The sequence below is a fragment of the Thermobia domestica genome, chromosome 2, assembly GCF_964235325.1.
Source record: "Thermobia domestica chromosome 2, izTheDome1.hap1.1, whole genome shotgun sequence".
Lineage (NCBI taxonomy): Eukaryota > Metazoa > Arthropoda > Insecta > Zygentoma > Lepismatidae > Thermobia > Thermobia domestica.
In genome coordinates, this window is record NC_137455.1 from 118,061,514 (window position 1) to 118,086,003 (window position 24,490).

General features: G+C 33.9%; 1 protein-coding gene across 5 annotated transcripts in view; it reads right to left on the reverse strand.

Moving 5' to 3' along the window:
- Positions 1 to 24,490, reverse strand: part of LOC145674976 (oxysterol-binding protein-related protein 6-like) — a 172,582-nt gene that overhangs the window by 115,745 nt on the left and 32,347 nt on the right. For 4 of the 5 annotated variants that reach the window (XM_081745335.1, XM_081745328.1, XM_081745310.1 and 1 more), the window contains exon 3: positions 21,456 to 21,470. The exons of the other annotated variant lie outside the window; for it this stretch is intronic. In XM_081745335.1, the coding sequence (XP_081601461.1) occupies positions 21,456 to 21,470 (15 nt within the window). The remainder of the gene's footprint in view (positions 1 to 21,455; positions 21,471 to 24,490) is intronic. 5 annotated transcript variants of the gene reach the window in all.

A 24,490-nucleotide genomic window follows, 5' to 3' on the forward strand; every position in this document is an offset into this window, starting at 1 on the left:
TACAATATTAAAAATGATGTTTGACTCCCACGTTTGCAGAATGTTAACAGGATGGGAGAACAATAGAATTAACAGCATAGGTCTGTAGCACATCACTTGCGCCTAGAAACTGTTACCTTTGACTTTGGGAAGAAAAAAACCTACTGCCATGATTAACGATTTCCATAGATTTCACAAGAGGCATCTTCCTAGCTTGATCTGATATGCAGCCTTTGAAGAAGGAAAAGAATGCTAATAAGGGCTTTCATGAAGCTATGGAAACATTTTGTGACTTTCTTTTTAATTCAGGCTCTAGAAACGCATTTCAGAACAAACGAATGAAAGAGACTGTTTTAGAGCTATAAACCTCGTAAACTGGTTCCTGCTTTTTTTTTTTTTTTTCGTCTGAATGGAAAGAGTATATTACGTCAACACTGCTTTAGACAAGGAGAGGTGGAGGAGGGGGTGAGTTGGGTTGAATACCAGAAGTAACTAGTCGATGAGAAGTGTATTTCTGGATGCATAAACACACGGCGCAAGAGTTTGTTCCTAAGTTGGACTTAAACTTTTTGTAACATTTCCTATGCATCGAACTGTACCACGGCAACATGCTGGAGAACATCTATATTCTACATCAGCATACCGGTACTATACCAGGCGTAATGGTACGGGGTGTCATTCAATTTAGTACCCGCTCGCGTGTAATACGCATTAACAGTCTTTAATAAATGAACAGTACATCGACGAGGTGTTGGATTCGGTCATGGGCCGTTTGCTAAGCCACTTTATCATAGCCTTTCTTATGAAAGGGAGAGATTGCTATATTGAAAACACACTATTTTTGTGGTTTAACCTTTCACTAAATTATGCTATACCACATTTTAGTTGAAAAAGTTAAGCTTTAAATTCATAAACAAAACTTACATGCTATAGCAATTCAGGATCATTGTTGAAGTATAAATAGGGTAACGTCCTAACACTTCCTAGGTGGACACGATATTCCACTGTTTCAGTGGCATATTCACTTGGTCTCCCGCCGATTGAATACGTTTGGTCCTCGATTTCACAATTCCACACACTCCACAAACCTCCCAAAGCTACAGTTCATACCTTTGGCAACATGCAGACGCATGGCTTGCCTTACGACAGAATAGTGTGTCGCAGTCGCATTGAACGCCCATGGTGGAACCAAGCACTTTTAGAATTTCTGCCAGGCTTCCACATATTGCACAGAGCGCTAAGTGTAATAATTTTACACTCATACCTTCAGCTACATGTTTGTCATATATTGGGCTGCTACCTCTTCTTGGTGTCACATTTGAAATATCCAGCAGTGCATATTCTCCTTGGGAACAAATATTCTCCTCATAGGAAGACAAACCAAAGCTCTTATTCAAGTACAAGATATTCGTTCATTCGGATTTAAGGTCTGCACGGGCCTGAATTTTTAGCCCGGGCCAGGCCCGGGTCGTGAATTTATAATGCGAGGCCCGACCAGAGTCCGAAATATGTTTTAGCATTTAGGTCCGAGCTCGTGCGATAATCAAGTAAGCCCGAATTAAAGAAATCTAATAATGAACGCAAAATTGCAATTTTATTTACAGCAATTAGTGTTCAATTTTGAAGTTGTGCTTTAAAAGTTATCCAGAAAGGATAGTCCAATAAATATCGTTGCACAGTATATTTACAAAGTAATGCTCGAAAAGGCCTGAGAAATATGGTTCTATATTGCAAAATTTATGATCCGAGCCCGTTCAGGACCCGAAGTGATTTATGCTTTCTAGGCCCGAGCCCGTGCAGACCTCTCTAATTCGGATGTATTTTCATGCCAGAAAAGCAAATTAAATTTGAATTTAAAGATGAAGAAAGCAAGTGATATTTTATACAACATTAATTAAAATATATAAGAATGATTATGCATTGAATAAGAAATGTCAAGAAAATTATTTCTAATAATAATTAATAGATGTACAAATATATCAAAACACAGATGAACATTTTCTAATATTAAAGGAAGTTTACCCGTCTATATTTTCAACAACCTACCCCTTTGCCAGATCTCAAATCATCAATATCATTTTAGTGGTTTCAATACTGAATACAAAAGAATGGAATCATGTAGAAACATGGACTAAATTATCTGACAGAAGAAAACGTCCATATTGCAAAAATTAAATAGATACATAAAACAATCGAATGTTAAAATACATAGTATGTAAATGGTGGACTAAGTCAAATTATCTATAAACCTATATTCGTGTATTTATGAAGTAGTGTTGCAATCAACAAGTATATTTTATTACTCTTATATCTGGAATATCATAATCAATTACATACGCCACTACTGTATGCATGATTGGTTGTTGGTTTATTAGTATTTAGAATCCCTTTCAGCACCGAGGCTATATGAAACAAACTACACTTTAACGTGGGATCCGAACCACAGGAGTCCCAACCGGGAATCGAACCCAGATATCCCACGCCGAAGAACTATGCATGAAGACGTATTTTTTCATGATCGCAGTTCAAAAATACTTACAGATTTTTCGTACAGAGTGAACAGCTATTTCATGATCACACCAAGCCCTTGCAAAATAATGCTTGATTGGTTAAAAAAAAAAAAAAAAAAAAAACAGCGTCATATACATTATTGGTCTATTTGCAATAGGATCTAGGATCTTTTAACAGAACACATTTTCGCTATAGACAGACCGGACGAAAGTAACAGATTGCAATTTCTGCATCCAATTTGTTCCTGGAATTTAGATGCATAAAAATGGATATCTGCAAGTACCCGTCAGACAAGAGCCTGTCAATCTCCGGTGTGCCCTCGGAAAATATTCAAAACATACTTCGGCTCTACCCCTGCCGCCTCTGACGGAGGAAACCCTCCTTTGCTTAGGGAAAGGAAGCGAATGACGTCAGCTGTGTTGCCAATTTGTCGTTTAGTTTTGACGAGTGAAGATCGTAGACTACTTAGGATGGCTAACAAGACAAAGCACAGCGAAGTCCATAAATAATTAATTGTGACAACGCTTACGCATCCAACAAGATTCGCTTACGCATACGAAGATCTCGGCCGCAGCAATCTGTCCCTTCTCTTTTGAAGGAGGTACGGGAAAACATACATACATTGACAGCAGCGCCAGAAGCAGCACAGTTGAAACAGAAAGGCTCTAACATGCCGGATGTGATTATTTCTTACCTTAATTCATGTGGTTTGTTTTACTGTTTGTAACAAGTCTTGGCAGCATTAACATGGAGAAGAATACGACTATTTCTCTTCACCTAAGATGTTTAACATAAGGGAGTCCTCGGTACATATTTGAACAGGTTCCTTTTCTTCCCGATGGACAAGTTTCCTGGAAGTCTCAACCGCTGTTGTTTCTGATGATCAGGTCATGCAGAACCCACAGTATTAAATATCTTCACTTTAAAAATGGTTGACACTGATACGTCCTACGACTTGCAGAGTTCTCTAAGAAACCTAATGCGTGAGATAACTACATCCATGTCACAATATTGTGAGCGATCCACCTTCTTTTTATACGCTCGTGCCTCAAGCATTGAATTTTTCAAACCACCGCAGAACCACCTATATATATGTTTGATGTTGCTTCTTTTCTCATATTTCGACGGAATTAAGTTACATTAGGTTTGTACCATATTATGATCAAGCTCGAACTTATGAAGCTCTATCCCTATTAATATGTTTAATGTATTACACACATGTGACTAGTAAGAACTGAAGCTCAAATTCGTCATGTAGGTAATGTCGAAGTCATGTCAATTTGAATAACTGATACTAAGGGTCAAAAATGTCAACTCGAAAATCTGACATTACTTTCTCTGACAACCTAATATAAAACTAATATAAAGGTTGTTTGTTAAGATCTTAACGTCCCTTATCAGTACAGAAGCCATAAGGGACCACTGTTTAACGTGAAATTTGAACCACATGTACGTACTTTCACCTGATTTCTCAACAAAGACGACATTTCTATCTAAAAAGGAAACAGCTCTAATACTACAAAAGTTTAAAACAAAACCAAGAAAATCCGATTGCTAAGATCTGGTTTCAGAATTTGTATAACTTACTATATATATATATATATATATTTTTTTTAACAAAAGAGAGACTGACCAAAGCTTAAAACCCACTTTATTTAAATTATAATTTGTAACTGTTTCGGATATCTAGCATATCCTTCTTCAGACACTATCGAAATTAATGAAAATACAGACATATATATATAAATGTTATAACAAAGTTTAAATTCTTTAACCGTCATATATATAGTCATTGTTATAAAAAAGTTTAAATTCTTTTAACAGACATATATACAGGGTGGGCCATTTTAATTAATCCACGGAAATATCTGAAAAATGATAAAACATAGAAGAAATTTTTTTAAGTACACGTTATATATTGCTAAGGGGGAAAACCAATTCCGCCAAAAGTACCCCTTCCCGCCCCCCCTAAATGGGGGTAACGGGGGGTAACTTTGAAATGTCAAATGGGAACATGGGTCGAGTAATACCTCGTTCGAAAGGTCTTGGAAAACTAAGTAACGCTGTACCAAAAGATGTTTCATATTGTGCACCAGTTTCAAAATGGCCGCCATGATATGGTTCGGAAACTCCAGTACCCGTAGTATGAAAACCATGGAAGGTAAATGAATGGAACAAAATTGAAATACGTAAATATCATAGGGCATATCGAATGATGTGATCCCTGTGATCCCAGTGGCCTCCCTGAAGGGGTCTTATGGGCTAACTTCAAAATTTCAATGTCCGACCGGACAACGGTGCGGGCGTACGCTTGACCTACCCAATGCTGTTTAGAAGGCAGACTTCATGCATAGAGAATTGGTGCACTAAGTTAACGCGGATGGCCACAGTTACATTTTGATTAACTATTAGCATGAATGTCATATTGTCAGCTTGAGGGACGAAACGGTGTGTACGTATATCCCCGAAATGCTTTCTGAATAACCAGCACTCATTGCATAAAAGTTTCTCTTTTTTTAGTCACTACAGCGTCATCCTTACAAACAAATGTTTCAACCACACCATACCTATTTGTAAGGTTAGCCTTAATTTACGAATTAAAGTAGAGTTCTCGTTTGAACTTTCACTTTACTTTCCACCCCACTTACTTACAGAGCGCAGGGAGAGATTATTTTGCAGGACTTGGATTTCTCTCTATACATTATGGCAATTTTACTCTAATATTTTTATCTCTGTTGTATTATTCTCGAGCCTTGGAACGCCTCCGTGGTTTTCCTATTTAATTTTCGTTATTTTCATTTATGTCTAACCGTATTCATACTATGGGCACTAGACGTTTTCTTAGACACAGTCACCATGTCTTTGCGATCATTTTGAAAACGGTGTCTCATGTCGAAAATTTTCTTACAGAAGCTGTTTGATATTAATTTGTCTATGTAACGTGATGTTACTCGCTTCAAGCTGCTATTTGAAATTTTCAAGTTGGCCCCGGATACCTTTCAGTTGGCCCTTGGAGTCACCCCGACAACACCTCTCGATGTGCCTTACGTCAGTTAGCTACTCCAGTTTTTCTTTTGTTGATTTATCTCCAATCGCTTTCATACTACGGGTACTAAACCTTTTCTCTGACACGGATACTATGTTTCGGCGGCCTTTTGAGAACACTGCCATTTCACATCAATCGTTTTCTCCTGCAATATGTTAGATTTTGCAAGATTTATCGAACGAGGTACCACTCGACTCATGTTACTATTTGAAATTTTGAAGTTAGCCCACAAGACCCCTTTAGGGAGGCCACTGGGATCACAGGGACCACACCGTTCGATATGCCCTATGATATTTACGTATTTCAATTTTGTTCCATTCATTTACCTTCCATGGTTTTCACACTACGGGTACTGGAGTTTCCGAACCATATTATGGCGGCCATTTTGAAACTGGTGCACAATATGGAACATCTTTTGGTACAGCGTTACTTAGTTTTCCAAGACCTTTCGAACGAGGTATTACTCGACCCATGTTCCCATTTGACATTTCAAAGTTACCCCCCGTTACCCCCATTTAGGGGGAGCGAGGAGGGGTACTTTTGGCGGAATTGGGTTTCCCCCTTAGCAATATATAACGTGTACTTGAAACATTTCTTCTATGTTATATCATTTTTCAGATATTTCCGTGGATTAATTAAAATGGCCCACCCTGTATATATATATATATATATATATATATATATATATATATATATATAGTCATTGTTGTACTTCTTTATTTTTATTTATTTATTTATTATTTTTTTTCTTATTTATTGAGGCCGTCAGCCAATCCTATAAGTCTTCGTGTTCACTTTCCAATTAATCACGTTCCTTCATTCTTGGTTCACACAAGGGCCTTTTTTTTATTTTTTATTTTTTTTTTATAATTTTGTTTTTCTCTATGTTATTCAAACTTCCTTGCATTAATTCATTAATTGGTAAGCCCCCTGTCCATTTCATCAGTTTATCTCTTCCTACCTTTATCCAATCCGCTTCTTTCCACTTCCTTATTATCATTGTTTTCTCCATCTCTAATACTTCCGTCTTATTCCAATTAATTCCGTGATTCGTCTCCTTAACATGTTTGTATATGGCATTGGTATCTTTCTTCCTCCTAACATCATCTTCATGTTGTTTTATCCTTTCTTTCATTCTCTTTCCTGTCTCTCCTACATATGACATATCGCAGTACTCACACCATACCCTGTAGATGACCCCTTCTTCCTCTTCTTTAATCTTTTTAGTTCCTTTTCTATTCTTCTTCTTTATTGATCTTAATAAAGTTTCTCCACTCTTTCTATAAGTTCTGACCCCTCCTTTCTTCAATAAATTCTTCAGTTTCTCCGTTTCTTCTCCCATACTTTCTATGCCATGCCATTTTCCACTCTCATCCTCTTCATTCTTCTTTCTCCCTCTTTTCTTTTTCCTGCGTTGTTCTTCCTTCTCTAACTCTTTCTTGCTGTAACTGTTCTTCTCTAACTGTCCGTAGAATTTCTGTATGCTCTCCTTCCTTCCTTCCTCTTCGTCCTCCATCATTTCTATTCTTCTTATCATATTCTTCTTATCATTTCTATTCTCCTATCCACGTGGCAGGAAGAAGAAAAGAGGGAGAAAGAAGAATGAAGAGGATGAGAGTGGAAAACGGCATGGCATAGAAAGTATGGGAGAAGAAACGGAGAAACTGAAGAATTTATTGAAGAAAGGAGGGGTCAGATCTTATAGAAAGAGTGGAGAAACTTTATTAAGATCAATAAAGAAGAAGAATAGAAAAGGAACTAAAAAGATTAATGAAGAGGAAGAAGGTTCATCTACAGGGTATGGTGTGAGGACTGCGATATGTCATATATAGGAGAGACAAGAAAGAGAAAGAAAGAAAGGATAAAACAACATGAAGATGATGTTAGGAGGAAGAAAGATACCAATGCCATATACAAACATGTTAAGGAGACGAATCACAGAATTAATTGGGATAAGACGGAAGTATTAGAGATGGAGAAAACAATGATAATAAGGAAGTGGAAAGAAGCGGATTAGATAAAGAAGGTAGGAAGAGATAAACTGATGAACTGGATTGGGGGCTTACCAATTAATGAATTATGGCAAGGAAGTTTGAATAACATAGAGAAAAACAAAATTATAAAAAAAAAATTAAAAAAGGCCCTTGTGGGAACCAAGAATGAAGGAACGTGATTAATTGGAAAGTGAACACGAAGACTTATAGGATTGGCTGACGGCCTCAGTAAATAAGAAAAAAAAATAATAATAATAATAAAAATAAAGAAAAAATAAAAATAAAAAAGTACAACAATGACTATATATATACGTCTGTTAAAAGAATTTAAACTTTTTTATAACAATGACTATATATATGACGGTTAAAGAATTTAAACTTTGTTATAACATTTATATATATGTCTGTATTTTCATTAATTTCGATAGTGTCTGAAAAAGGATATGCTAGATATCCGAAACAGTTACAAATTATAATTTAAAATAAAGTGGGTTTTAAGCTTTGGTCAGTGTCTCTTTTGTTAAAACAATCAATCCAAAGCCATGAATAGTCTAACTTACTATAACATAAACAAATTTGCAACATTAATAGAATTTGGTTATAATATTCTTCCAATTATTTAATGTCCTACAGACATAAGTACGACTAAATTTTGAGAACACATTCCTACTCTCATGAGAACCATCTAATCGGAAATGATATGGATGTCTGTTGAAGAGGAGTAGTTACTACGTAGTAAGAATCACAGTTTTTCCCATACAAAATATTTAGAGCTGACGTCCTTGTATAATGCCTTTTTTAGAACGCTAATGATAACAACGTTGGTTTAATACATATTACTCTTTGATGTTGCCGATGCATCTAACCATTCGATATTGTCACAAAACAAAAACAAAAACAAACAAAAAAAAAACTTTGAACAAAAAAAAAAAAAAAACCTTATACTAATTGCAAATTACTATCAAAAATTGTCTGTTTACTAAAATGGAAAATTGCAAACAGCTCTCCCAAATATGGAGTCATGTTCCCACCATTTATCACAAAGGATACCACACGTACGAAATAATGCTGTATGTCAGAAAGGTATATAGTAGTTTAGTTTTACTACTTATGATTCATAAACGAAGAATAGTGGTGAAAGAATAGTAATGTACAACCCAAAGAAGAATAAACTGTGATCCGTTTTCCACATGAACTACCCAGGAGGATTATTAATGGGTGAGCGAAAGTCTAACCAGATTAGTAAGCTCAACTAAAATAAATATGGCAAACAATCTAAAATATTATTCTACCTAGGTATAGCAGAATTTATTCCTATTGAAAATAGTTTAAAACTCTTTAAGTACTTAAACTTTGACGACACAAAAACCAACGTGTTCTCTACAATGATAAAATTTATTACATAATATCTCATTAATATAATTGCAAGTATTTGTGCTGGAGTCCGGTACTAAGTATGGGAGACTATGGTGCAAGTAGAAATGATGGTGAAGTGTGAAAGAACCTCGTGCCTCAGTGAATTCAAGGACTAGAATTTTAGAATTTGAAGCTAATGCATACGGATTCTGTAATAGATATCAGGAGACCCTGTCACCCCTCAAAATCCAGGACGGAGGGCAATATCCAAGTGATTCAGAAAATATTCACGCGAAATCTTCAGAGAACATAAACAAGCAAATCGTCTGAAGGAAAAGTTGAATTTTTGTTCAAGGAAACCATATTACTGCCAGGAATTCTCGACGGAAAACTGTGATCGCCAGTTCGAGTATGGAGACACTATGCTTGCTTGGTATGAAAATTGGTCTGATCTTTTCAACAATATCCTGTGGACAGATGAAGCCGTGTTTGATGTTAGGAGGTTTGTTAATCGGATAAAACCAATAATTCTTGATGAAATGGACGAGTAAATTAGCCAAATTCTTAAAATGTATTCCTGGAGTGTATGCAGAAGTCTGCCATAACCATGCCCAATCGTTTATGGGAACTGGTGCATAACAATTCTACCATTTTAAGGAACAAATGCTTTTTTTTTTTATTAAAATTGATTAAGGATTTACTAGTTAAAAAAAGGGGGGGGGGGAGTTAATTCCAGCCCACCCTGTATTTCTCAAGAGTTTCTTGAAATCTGGAAATAACAATAAACATTTTCCACTTCCGTCTTAAACGGTTTCAATTTTAGTTCTTCAAATTTTCAGCGAAGTATGGTTTGTTGTCACTTCAGAATCTTCTGTAAGTTATAGTTAAATAAAAAAACTTCCCCTTCCCTCTAATTTTAAAGTATTATTAATGAAATCAGGACTATTTCTAAGATGAAAAATATACACATGCGCCAGGATAGACAGTTCCCTATAGCTTATACCAAGCTTACTTTCTCTTAACAAAGGGACCACTGACAATTTATTCCGAAGATACCAGCAAGGAAAATTATATTAGAATCATAACATTTTTGAACTTGTTTATTCAAACGTTTAGTAAGTCAAATAAATGTAAGAAGTTCTGTATCTCTTCAATTAAAAGAAAATGCAAGGACGTTTCGATTTTCTAGGAATATGAACTATTGTAACAATTTACAACAATTTGAATTATGTAAACAAAACAGGAGACTCAAAGTTTTGTTTGAGACGGGAGGGAAAATGGGCAAGAGTCTCGATTGTTGCCATCTTTTGCTCTTTTAGAAGACGTCATTGATAAACAAATACAGGACTATCTTTCATAACGCGGTTTTGAACAAAATAGTTTTTATTATTACACAATTTAAGAATTAGCAGTCAATCTGCCAACTCAAATTTGTAAAAAATTGAATCTAAAGGTAGTAAATAACATGTAATCATGCCTAAATTGAAATACTGTATAAGCAGAGCAAGGTATTGACTTGTGATATGACGATATTAACTGCAATTGAAGAACGGAGTTTTGGTACCTTAGTGGTGCGAAAGTCTTGATTCGACCTCACGCCATGTGTTTGTGGGTTTTCTTGCGGTTCTTTTCTCCCACATCCTCATTCCATCAATTTATTTCATAATCATTCAGTTTCATTAATTATCCATTTCACTTGGTCTACAGGGAATAATCGTAGGACGTAAAACTGAAAAATTTTACTTCCATCATTTTCAACTTTTATATGTTTAAAAGTATTTTCTATTTCGCTCAAACTCGGTTAGTACCCTAAACTTTTTTTTTTAAATTTAAACTCATTACACCTCAAAATAACAATGTTTTGCATAGCGCGGGCGATTCTTGAAACCAATTAACGATGTTATGCAAGAATATTCCTGTGTAATTTAAGAGTAACACAGTGGCAGAGCAACAAGAAGCCAGGTCCCTTATTCGAAAGCTTAGCTCTCCTCTCAGTAGTAGCTTTGTTCCCACCAACTTAACTATAGCTATTGGAAAACCTTTTACAGGTCGATAAATACTCTGTGCTATCTAATATTCTAAATTATTTTTAATGCAATAGCAACTACAGATAATCCAAAAATTACCAATATTTGAGTAGATACTAAAATGATAATAATAAACATTATAATGAGTTTAATTCCTGGTGAGTGTAATTAGTTATAAAATTATATTATGATTCGTTTATTTATACATACAGTATGTTTAGAACGAAGGTGACCAAACTCCGGGAGTAATTCCTTATATCAAATGCAAGGAGAAAGTAATAGTACACATGAATCGGAAAAAGCCTCCTTTAAGAGTTAAAAAACCACATAAAATGTGGAACATTGAGTTTTAAAACTACCTGGCTTGAGAACTATGGAACCTCTCCCAAGCGCTTCAAAGAAATTGAACAGGAACTACCACTGCCATGGTCCTAATATTTTCACAGGACTATGCACTGTTTTGTGTACGTTTATGATTAGCATAAAAGACATATACGACAATAGAGAAGGCATGTTTTTCTTACAATAATAGTGTAAAACTCATGCATTAAATTGCATTCAAATATAAAGGCTGTGACACTATTTTATAGTCTAAAAGCAATTTCTGCTATTTTCTTGATGATACTGCTTAGATAAATCACTCCATTAAAAACAATGAGTGTAGGCTCGAGGAAGGAACTGACGTAATGCAAAAACGAACACAGAAAATCGCGCTTGATGTAACAGAACGAAATAAGAAAATTAAGGTGAGGAGTAAACATGGACGCTTACTTTAAGGGAAGAACCCAGACTGAAAGTAATTGAAAATAAAATCCTAAGGTGAATATTCGGACCCAAGAGGGACGGGAATGGGAAATGATGGGGACTTCATAATTTATACCGTTACCTAACATTTTAAAGGCCATTAAGTTTAGCAGTTTTAGGTGGGTGGGTCATGTAACCAGAACGAAAGTAAGAACGCTTTCAAAATTTTAACTGGAAACAATTGGAGAAAGACCATTATGAAGACCTAGCCGCAAATGGGAGGACAATATTAACACGACTCTTGCTGAAATAAGAATACAAAGTAGAAACTGAATCTAATTGGCTAAAGACAGAAGTCAATGGGAAGCTTTTCTGAATGCAGCATTAAACCTCCAAGTTTCATAGGCCATAGTTATAGTACAGAACATGGATATATATATATATATATATATATATATATATATATATATATATATATACCATGTTCTGTACTATAACTACTTTTTGTAAGTAAGCTGAACTCCCTGACTTTTCTAGGTTTTCCAGATTTTCTAGGTCGGTGGGAATGCATGGCTGAAATGAAAACATGCTAAATTCCGGGATTGTGATGCTGATGATGAAAAGTGGCAAAATCTTTTTCACTTTTTTTTTCTTTCTTTTCTTCTCAACGAGGCAAAGATTCCTTTTTATGACAAACTGAACGATCGATTTTCAGCTATAATTTTTTACATTTCTTACATGAGTAATCCAATTCCTGAACGTCCCTTGTTCGCTTTTATGGAATGGTTTTTCACTGTGTTTGATTTATTAAGACCTAATTTCTGCTAATTTATCCTATTTAATATCTTCAATATTTATTTTATATTTTACCAAATTTATTTTGTTTATTTTCTGGTGGAAGTGATGATTAAAAAGTTTTTTTTTCTTTTTTTTTTCAGTTTTATAAAATAGACACAAGAGACGTTTTGAAATTGAATAACACACAAAATATTTCTACACAGTAACAAAATGAAACTGAAATTTGTGGTGTAAAAAGAACTCCTTGACGTTACCACCTGACTGTACGTATTATTTTAGTTTTATACCCATACCAGAAATATCTACATTGATATTGAAAATTTGTATTACATTTTATTTTTTGCTATAAGTAAAGCTTTACGAGATATATTTGACATTTATATCAATACCAGAATGCTAAATAGCTTGTTGAAGAGACATTTTTCTCGTGGCCTTAATGTGAACACGACATAAATAGAGATTTTATGACGAGTTTTTTTCCCCAAAAAATTGTATTATCCCATTCATTTAATCAAGTGCAGTCAGACAATATATTTTGAGAATAAAGTTGAAATTTAATTGTAATCTTGGGTTTATTTGCTCTTGGGCTATTAAAAGTTAACTTGTCAACTAATCGATATATATGATGTGGTCCCTTTGAGCACGCTTCATCCTTCTAATATAATTTAGAAAGAAATTACTACAGTAGTCAACTGACTTTTCCTTCAGAATTTATAAACTCTTTGAAAACTTGAATAAGACGATCAATGCATTCAGACTAATTTCACATTTTTATCGGGTTATTGTAGTAAAAGATTTTTACTGGCACAAGGTTATTATTGACTAAACTTAAAAAAGTGTTATGTATGGAAATAAACAATAGGTTATGGATAGAAACTAAGGATTATCAGAGAGTAACATTCGCAGCTAAGTATTTAGTACACACCTATAATTAAAAGTCAATTTCCATGACAGGATGACAGAGATGACAAGACTATGATAATGAACGACTGGAAAATACACAGTTTAGAAATTTTACAAAAAAAACTTTAAAACAGTAATTTTTTTAAGTTTCACTTTATCAAAAATAGGCATTTGTGTACTTGTTAATAATCTCCATGCCTTCACATAAATTTTAAGAATAATATACTCTTATTTTCGTGATCATACTGTCCTAACGTTAAGTACAAAACAATGAGTACAAAAAATGTCACACTACCATGAGTATAAAGACAACAGATACTAATCTAGATTGCTACAAAATTTGTAACTTAAAGCAATTTTGCATTAGTGCTAGTGGTAGTCTACACGAGCACTGCTAAGCTATTCAAACTATATGGATACCTATAAGCGCTATAACAAAGGAGCATGGCAGCAAGCAAAATTAAAATCAAGAATATATTACTGAACATTGGGCTGCATTTCAGAAACATTGGAAACATTAAGAAATTATCAAAATACTGCACTGGTATTCCAGTTACGAAGCTTACCATACTAAAATATCAGGGTCAACTTATACATTAATAATTCAGAAACAGAATCAACTAAACTAACTTCATTCCTTTCCTGTAAAATTCAAATTGGCAATTTTGGTCTTAGCTCAAGTTACTAGCCCAGCATTTATCTATGGCATCAAAAACCAGAACCTAAACTAATGTAAATCAAGTTGGACGATATTTCGAGAACTAAGCTCAGTGTTACTTAAGCGAGCTCCTTCTTCTCCGGTTTTATAAATTTTACTTACCAAAAAGACTCGTTGAATTTGCATCAAAAAGTTCACTTCTCTTTGCCTAATGTGAGAAGTTTTAATTTAAGGAAAACAAATAAATAACACGGAATGAAAATAAATGTTTCAAAGACAAAGCCATAATTGCTTCGTCCAAAGGTAACTGTTAACCTTAATTGAAAGTAGAACAGATCCTTAATTTTTGGTACTTAGGAAGATATGAAATGTGAACAAAAAATACAACCAAGATAAGAATGGCCAAATAAGCCTTTGGGAAGAAGAAAAACGTGGTGAATCATTAAACTAGCAATTAAATATTAACTAATCATTGTTTCATATAGAGCATTGTATTATAGGAACAAACACAGTATATTCAATGTTTAGAGGTGAAGAAAAAAGCAACGAAAGAATAGAGAACTGCTACCACTATCTCGATAATGGAAAAGCCACTTATCGAGATAATTAAAAGTAGAAGATAACGGTGGATAGGTCACGTTAAAAAGAAAGTTAGGTAGAAGGTTACGGAAAACGAGAAAGATAAAGGCTGCAACTGATGAACGCTATCCAAGGCTTTAACTCTTTAGTCAAAGTGCAGAAACTAACGCTATATCACGTCATTACTCGGCAAAAAAATCATGCTTCTCACGTCCTGTATCTAGAGGATATATACGGACATCTCTTTGGTTTCTGCAACCACATTACTTCCAATACTTTTACTTATTAGGATGAGTAATTAAGCGAAACTAAAAGGAACTGTGCACAAGCGACAGAACAAAATTTACTATGTTATTTTACAGTTCTTGCTTTTACTACATCATATCCATATTTGATATGTAGATACAACTTTCGGAAAATCATGGGAAGTAGTCCACCTGTATGAGTGTAGTGTTTATACACACCTAAGTATATATGTATATATATATATATATATATATATATATATATATAATGTGCAAATTTAGTTTTGGCGCACCACATTTTGGAAGATTTAAGGTAAAATTCAATTCAATATTGTACATGAAAAGACATGTTTACAAGGAACAAATTTGTACAGGCGACACAATTAGGTACAAAGTAATACAGCTGTACTGTATTTTAGGTTTACAAGTCTAGAGTTCTGGTGTAAAATCATTACGACTGCTTTACGACGAATAAAATAAGTGAATGCATATGAAAGATGGCTCTGTTAGATGCTATTTTCCATCGGCGACATATTTCTGAACAGTGTACAAGACCTGTATTTTATGTTTACAAGTGCAGTGTTACTAGTATGAAACCATGACAAGTATTACTGAAACTCGTATCATTGCCAAAACCCATTTCTTTCCACTATCTTCGGTTGCGCACGTACTCACCATCACTGATGCACCTGCTTTATTCGAACGCGCTATTGCGCAGGCCCACCTGCTTCACCCTGCTCTGACTTGGTTAGATAGCATTCATGCTTTTTAGTGGCTATCTAGCACAGGTTGGTTTGTATTCTCTTCCACCAGTTTTTTCCTACACATCCTGAAGCCGTACTTATATGCAAATCGTAAAAGAATTGTAATTCTTCATCAATTACTTATGATGGCCCCCTTGAATTTTATCTATGCCAACTGAGATATTTTCATGTCGCCCACTGGAAACTTTTTAGGGGTCAATAAGAAGGAAATTAGTGAAAGAATGATAATTTTTCAATAATTCTTTCTAGTGGTGAGCCAAAAGTAAACCTGTACATTATATATATATATATATATATATATATATATATATATATATATATATATATATATATATATATAAAATCATTTATTTATATGACTACGTATTTCATATGTTGAAAGGAAGTACAAATTTTTTTTTTCAGAAGACTGAATTGTAAGGATTGAGTTCAATAAATTAAACAAGTAAAAGAACAAATTGTTTGCAATTACCTGAAATGAATAATAAACGTAAAAAATCCACCAACTGAACACGGAAATGTTTATGTTTCATGTTACCGAGGCATGATTAAGTTTAATTCATATTCTTTATTGCTTATCTTCAAAGCACAGTCATTATCGGTTCTTAAAATTAAGATTTGACACCTAAAAAAATATGCTTGAAGCTTTCGAATACAACTATTTTGATTCCTGTAATTGTTATGAGCGTATGCCGATTAAAATAAGCGTATGCCGAGTTAAGAGCAATTTTATGAAGTTTTCCTTATTTTTGTATGCATATCTGGGTATTATAATATTAATATGAATGAACGCGGTGTATATTACTTAACACGTTCCAACGAACAAAATTAACGTACACGTTAAGCTCTTCTAAGTTTTAAAGCACCTCAAACACACATTTACGTCTCCGAAATATGCTATAATCAAACTAGAGAAAGTAAAAAATCTGTACTTTCTCACTATTTTAAATCGAAAAACATAACATGACATGACATTACATAGGAACGTTTGCAAATCACAGGAATTATACGCACTCGAAAATTTTCTTTTCGCATCTGTTTCAATATCTACTCTATATACTAAGAGATTCATTAAAAACCATGCTAGGTACCACTAACTTGATCTATTTCGAAATATCTATTAACTACAAGATCATTGTAGTTCAAGAACTATTGACTCGATTACCATAAACACTCATTTCTTTCAAATGCATAAAATTAACGTGCTTATTCGAAATTAATTCCGCAATCGGAATTAGTGATATTAATATATAAAAGCATATGTACAATACACTCTTGTCCACAACCGTCAAAACTTTTCTATAGAGAAAGAAGAAACAGAAAGAGAAGAAAAGACTCTTCGTAATTTCATACTCGACCTAATTTTACTGTTAGATCAGGCTTTAGATATGAAATTAAAATGACAAAGCTGACGAACAATGAGTAACTGAAAGCTTCTTGGGTTCTACGTAATATTGGCCATTATAACCTTCATCTGTTGTGTCCTTTATTTTAAGGTACGCTACCAATTATTTATTCTGTTTATGATTTTTATTTTTCGTAACAGTTGATACTATATTCTGGAATAGTTACTAAGCAGAAACCACATATCGATATGAATCGCTCTAACCCTGAAGTCTCGTCTTTAAGGAGTCCTTCCGCTCATTACTTATGGCAAGTAGGAAAGAAAACAAGAAACTGTAAGCTATGTACGCCTCTCTCTCTCTCTCTCACATACACACATACGCACACACACACACACACACATTCACTTTCAGGATAAATTTGCAAATTAATCATTAACCTTAAAGGCTTAAATTGCACATACTGGAATATATTTAAAAACTCTACTTGTGTTTTAGCATATGAACATGTCAGTCACCCTAATTAAAATTCTAAAATGCTTAAGATTTTCCAATTTTTGTGAAAGTACCACATTCAAATACTCATAAATATTGAACACATGAGCAACACTGAAACTTGACAATAGACACAAAAATTGACATTCAGAGTAGAATGATGAAATTTGGATTGCATACACTAGAACATAATGCAAAGTCAACATGAAGGTTATTTTACATTGTGAATATAAATAAATAAATAAATTTTAAAAAAAAAAGAAAGAAAATTTGTTGAATGGAAAAACTGCATTCACAAGCATTTCACCTCCTTAGCAGTATTGAATTTCTAATGAAGAATACGAAATTGCATTTGAATATTTCATTAAAACTTCAACTTCTATAGTTTAAAGATTTAGCACATAAGTATATTTTACTATAACATATAATTCCTTTTATTCCATTAAATTATTTCAAGATAGTAAATATGAAGCATATTTACTATATTACATAGTCACTGCTAACTTTTCTGTATATAAGAACAAAGTGTTCTAAAGAAAGAAAGAGTATTTGGGATGAATAACATCCAAAAGTATATCATTTGCAAGGTAGGAAAATAAAGTACGACTTCCCGAAACTTCTACTGTTTCGTATCTATCTTTTCTTTATGGATACATCTATGAAAGAAATACCTAAAACTTACAGAATTTCATTCGCACTAGAGCTATTATCGGTGCTAAATATAATTTCTATTTCAAACCTAATCATAACTCAATGTAGCATGGGTATTACTTTGGTGTTGCCAAAACAAAGGCCATGAAACACTAGTTAGAATGAACAATATAAGAAATCGAACTCCAAAGCCTCTCATATGCGAGGTATGTACACTGCCAGTATAGTATTTCCATTCCCGCAGTTTAAAAAATGATTAACTGTGTGTGTGGTGTACAATCACACCCAAAAATATTTTGCTTGTCGTTAGAGCTGTCAGTTCCTTAAAATAACCCGATATCCATGTGACTAAATTTTCTTTAAATTATAAATATAACGATCTCTCTTTAAATTCTGATTCTAGAGCAACATCCTTGTCTTCTAAGCTTTTGGCTTTTCCCTGGAGCCTTCTTTACTGAGGATGAAAGTAGGAGTAAAAGAAATAAAAACATCATGGAAACATAGACATGGAGAACAGTGATACACCCTGTCAATTGCTCATTGTTACTCGTCAAGGGTGATGTGGCACGCTGTAAAACTGTAAGTTGGGCATTTTTCGTTCGGGAAAGGAAATTCGCCAATATACACTGATGTTTTTATCGCTGTTGTGCCAATACTGGTTGTATTTTTTAATTACTGTATCCTATTCCTTACTTAACTAAACCTTTTCTATATTAAGTTTTGGATGTTCAAAAACTAGTCCGTAAGTTTCACTTTAACTTCAAATATATTCTTGAGTTTACAGTATTGTGCTGTGTTGGTTTTTAATATTTCGAAAAATTTGAAACCGGGTGTTTTGTTTTAGGATCTCTAAGACATATTAAAAATTTTTTTCATCATGCCGATATAACCCTTCAGACAGCCTGCACTTTCTCTTCTAAACACTCAATTTTTCATTACTAATTGTGTAATAGCTCTTATATTGGGTAATATGTTTGTCCACTTTTTCTTATTTTTTAGGGGGGGGGTTAACATATATAAACCATACTATGAAAACTCTTATTCAATAAAGTTGTCAATTTGGGAAATATAGTATGCAGTCCAACTTGTTTCCTATCAGTAGTCTCGGTTTCGAAACTGTAGAAAGCTACGTTCCTTGTAACTTGATTGTATCGATTAAATAAAGTGGATATCCATTCAGGCGGGGCACAGTGGCTCTATGTAAGAGCGCTTACCTCTGGTGCGTGGTCTCCGGTCAAATGAGTTTGTGGGGAGCATCATCGTGTCCGTAGGTTTTCACAGGTGTTTCCGTTTCCTCCTACGTTACCATTCGACCAATTCTTCCATTATTATTCACTTGCCTTGGTTATCAGTCTCCCTTAGCCTAAAGGGCATAATCATGGAACGTTAAACTGAAAGATTTCATTTCATTTCAGATATCCATTCAGACTGCATAGCCTCAATGAATAATTCACCTTCTTTAAATCTGATTCTAAAGAAGAAAGCCTTATAATAAGCAGAAAGAAGTTTTTCCTTGTATAAACTTTTGTCACTCCTGAATGTGCGGATTTATTATAATGTATATAATGTGTACCTATGTTTATTTATACATAATAAAATTAACAGGATTGCCTTGTAGTGTATTGTTTTGTTTCTTTTCGAAATCAACTTCGATTTAATTAATTTCTGAAATCTTAAATTAGTGGCTCATAACCTCAGAAAATCTGCATCAGTGGTTCCTAAAACCTTAAGTCTCTAATGAAAATTTCAGAAATTAATGGAATCGAAATTGATTCGGAAAAGAAACAAAACAATACACACTAAATAGTAATTCTATTAATTTTATTATGAAATTATATGCATGTGCTTACAAGCAATGTGAAAACTTTAGCTCTGTTATTGTTGTTGTCTAATGCTAAGGTCCAAGTAGGTAAATTTATCCTCCTTTTCATGTTAAACGGTAAATTTTAAGTAAGGATGAATATCATTTAATTAATAAGCCTAATTGTAAATTTTCATTACATAGAAAAGTAATATTCTTTTGCATTTCTATAGCAGCGTAAATACCCAAAACACCCAATTCTTGTGCATTTAAGAATCTACTTTCAAACTTGTCGAGAACTGACGGCCAAAACTGAGATAAGGGATTGTCTATTATTAATTCCTCCATTCGGTAAAATATACTGTCCTCAAAAGTTTAAAAAGGTGTTAAACAATAAGAAGATACCTTTAGTATCTAATGTTGGTCTCCTCGTGTACAAGGTCAAAGTTATTAACTCAAAGACTAGTTCAAGTGGGATAGAGGTACTGACCTTATTGATGCAATTTTTACACCGTAACCATTAACTAGTTTACAAGTTTGATGTTTTACTTTGTAACTATTTTTCAGACAGTAAGAATAGTGACATTGAACTCCCTGAAAAAATTTAAACGTATTTTAGTTAACATATGATAGGATAACCTGTCCTGATATCGTTGACAACTCGTCAGCCACTAGGTAAGTGTCAAGTTGCACTTGACAATGTACGTCTTTACTGCCCTTTGCCGAGGATTCAATACCTTTACATTTCCTTGGTGTTTTTATTTCTCACACCTACTTTTATCCTCCATGAACAAGGCTCCAGGGAAGAGCCGAAAGCCGATTTTTTCTTTATTTAAAATAAGACAATTGATAAAATTCCTGAGTGTGTTAGCATATTGTCGGAAGTTAAATATAAGAGCTTCTTGTAAGACAAAGAAAAATACCTTACAACTAATCAATACGAACATAAAGTAATGAATAAATCTATTCACTGTGCTACTACGTCAACGTTCCCTACATATGCACAGTCTTGTAAATTAACGATTGAATCAAGCTGTTATTGCAAGATTAGATAACAAATCAGTCAAATTACTGTTGCTAATAGGTGTTCCTTAAACATAACATAGATGTTTAATATTTTCTGCAAGACTTTGGACAAGTCAGTATAAGAATAAAAGGAATGGCTGGCAGAAAGAAAGAAAACCATAATCTTTAATTCCCAATTTCGAATTCTAAGATTTATATACATCTAATACTCTATTAAGCAAAAACGAAATATTACACTTTTTATTTTTAAAAACAGAAATTTTAAACCAGTGTCGTATATCAAGCACCGGATCTAATATATACAAGCTAAAAAATACCTTTATTTGAAAATAAGTTTTCACGTGGCACAACTAAAAGCACTTTTGAAAATTCTCTTTACAATACCTATAGAAATATTTCCAATGTTTCTTAACTTAGCCACTGGTACAGGGTGTTTTCTTTTTCTACCAGGAGGAAACTCATACTTCAACAGACCAAAATAAATCAAACTCACCATAATCTTGAATATTAGTTGAGAAATGATTTTTCTAAATACCTTTATAGATGTGGTCTGCATAAAAGAAGGGAACAAAGTTAGTAAACATAGTTCATGCGAAGAAGAGTAACACCAAAGAATGGTTTCACACATTTGCAAAGTTAACAATGCATAAGAAGTTCAGCAATTGGCGACAAATAGAATTATATCACACAACAAACATTGAAATACAATGAATGACACATAGGTTTAGAGCACATTTAATTAGAAACAAAAGAACATGAAGGAAACAAACAACATGCCACTCCTAGGACACTAAATTAATTTATATTTTATTGTACTATGCATGTGAATTACTGTAAAAAGAAATCAGAACCGCTAGCTATCTTACCTGCATAAGTACAAGTTGTTTTACACTAGTTATATACCAAGTATACAAGTTTTTCATCTCGTATCTACTAATCAATCACGTGCACTTAATAGTAGGACTTTACGCATTATATCATTTAGACTTAAAATATTTCTATAAGTCACATGAGAACTTCTTATGGAAAAACATTGAAAGGAAGATTCCTTAAAAGCAACACAACGTACTTCACCAGGAACAGAAAGAACATTTTTCCTAACTATAGGGGAATATGGACATACAACTAAAGAGATACAAGTACTTTTTAAAAAATCAAGAGAAGTATAAATATTTTAGGAAAAAAAAAAAAAAACACCATGGCACTAATGGAAATCAAAGAGATGTTTCACAGTATTAAACTTTATCACTCATTTCTAAAATTAAATCGTATTATATGCAGTTATTAGTGAAATATTTATGACAGATGAACAAAATTATAATAGAAGTTTTCTGAAAACTTCGTCTGATGAAAAAACACCCCACAAAACTAAACTGTTCCTTGTGATTTTTTAAAAGAGAAATAATTTTTATCATACTGTAAAGTTGTTCATGGAATATTTATGAAATGTAAACAAAATCGCTTGTGTTGTTCGTGAGAAAACTGTTTGAAAAGCACTCTCCCCAAATAATAAACTGTCCCTTGCCGAGTTTCTCCGAAAGAAATTATACTACATTATAAAGCTGTAATTAAATATTAATATACGAAATATAAACAGTCTTCAGAACCATTTTTCCATTTTCGAGAAAATTTTATTTTCAATTTTCACTTACTAGTACACTACCCACATTTTGGAAGAGAGAGTAGATTTGATTTTGAGTTTAACGTTCCTTGCAGCAGCGAAGCTATATGAGACGCAGATCTACTGGTTTACGTGGAATCCGAACCACATGAGCTCCTGCCGGGAATCAAACACAGGTCTCCCACGCCAAAGGTGCGTATGTTAACCGCTTAGCTACGAAAGAGCTCATTTTGATTGATAGAATAAAAGTTCTATCCCTTTCCCACACACCTTACTAGAGAATATCGTAAAATCTTATGTTTAAAATATGGATACGTTGAACGGCATGTCCTCTAGGCGCGTGTACACATATCGGGATGGCTTGACAGAATGCAAAAATCACTTTTTCGGATTCGCTGAAATCTCGTATTCGATTTTTTCCCGATCTCAGGACTTATTTCCTATCGCCACTGAAAAGTGAAATGGAAAGGGAAATTAAGATAAACAATGGTAATCCGACATTTAAAATAAAATATACAGAACTCTGCACGACAATACAAAAATTTGTAATACATTAAAAAGGAAATTATACAGCGAACTTGTGAATGAATATCTGAAAGCTACATAAATAATAAAGCTGAAAACGAGCACGCAGAAACTGCTGTAACATTTCAAGGACCATGCTCCACTTCAGCTCCAGGATATTACTTCATGCATGATTAATGACATATCTCCGTTTAGTGTACAAAATTACATTAATTGATTCATTAGAATTTAACGCCCCTTCAACATCGAGGTAATATGACACAGGACTTGCAGTTTAAAGTTGGATCGGAATGACTACTTTGGTTTGTACCCACGGCAAGTGTCATCAGGGATCAAATGTGTTTCACAGGTACACTCATGTCCAAAATTATTGTCGCATGTCTATAAATACGTTGTTGTTGGAATATAATTTGATAACGAATTCGCCCGGTATTTCTTATAATGTTAGTATGTGTATAATCGGCATGTGTACGTACGTGGCAAATTTCATGTCAAAAGAGCAGTAAATAAGAACAGTAAAACGAAAATAAAACTTTCATGTCCATTTAGCAACATTTTGTTTTAACTAACTAACTAACTAACTCTATGGCCTATGGAACCCGGAGGTTCAATGCCGCGTTCGCAAAAGCTCTCCACTGACTTCTATTCTTAGCTAATTGGATCCAGTTTCTACTTTGTATTCCTATCTCTGCGAGATCCATCTTAATATTATCCTCCCATCTGCGCCTAGGTCTTCCTAATGGTCGTTTTCCTATGGGTCTACCAGTCAAGACTTTGAAAGCGTTTCTACTTTCTTCCATTCTAGCTACATGACCTGCCCACCTAAGCCTCCTAGACTTGACGACCCTAACAATGTTGGGTAAACCGTATAAACTATGTAGTTCCTCGTTATGAAGCTTCCGCCATTCCCCATTCTCGTTCCTCTTGGGTCCGAATATTCTTCTCAGGATCCTGTTCTCAAATACTTTCAGTCTAAACATTTTGTTTTACTCATTCTAATTATCGTATTTATAATTCTTTTCCTATGAAATTTACTGCAAATATACATTTCCCGATTATACACATAGTATCAGTATTAAAAGTACCCTGCAAAATCATTATCAAATTATATTCTTACAAGAAGATGTTATAGATATCCGACAATCATTTTGGACATGAGTGTACAATGAGTATACGCATTATCCATTTCCGAAAGGAACACACAGTGTTTGTTTATTGTGGGTTCTTAACTCATCAAAAGTGTTTTTAAAAAGTTTAACATCTCCTTTAGTACCACAGCTATATATCTACAGCACAACGTGAAATCCGAAAATTAGCTTTCACTGGGAAGTGAAAAAGAGTCAGTAACGCTCAACAGATGTGGTGCGAAGAGCTCCCTCGTAGTTATGTGGATAGCATACGCGCCTTTAGCGTGGGACACCCAG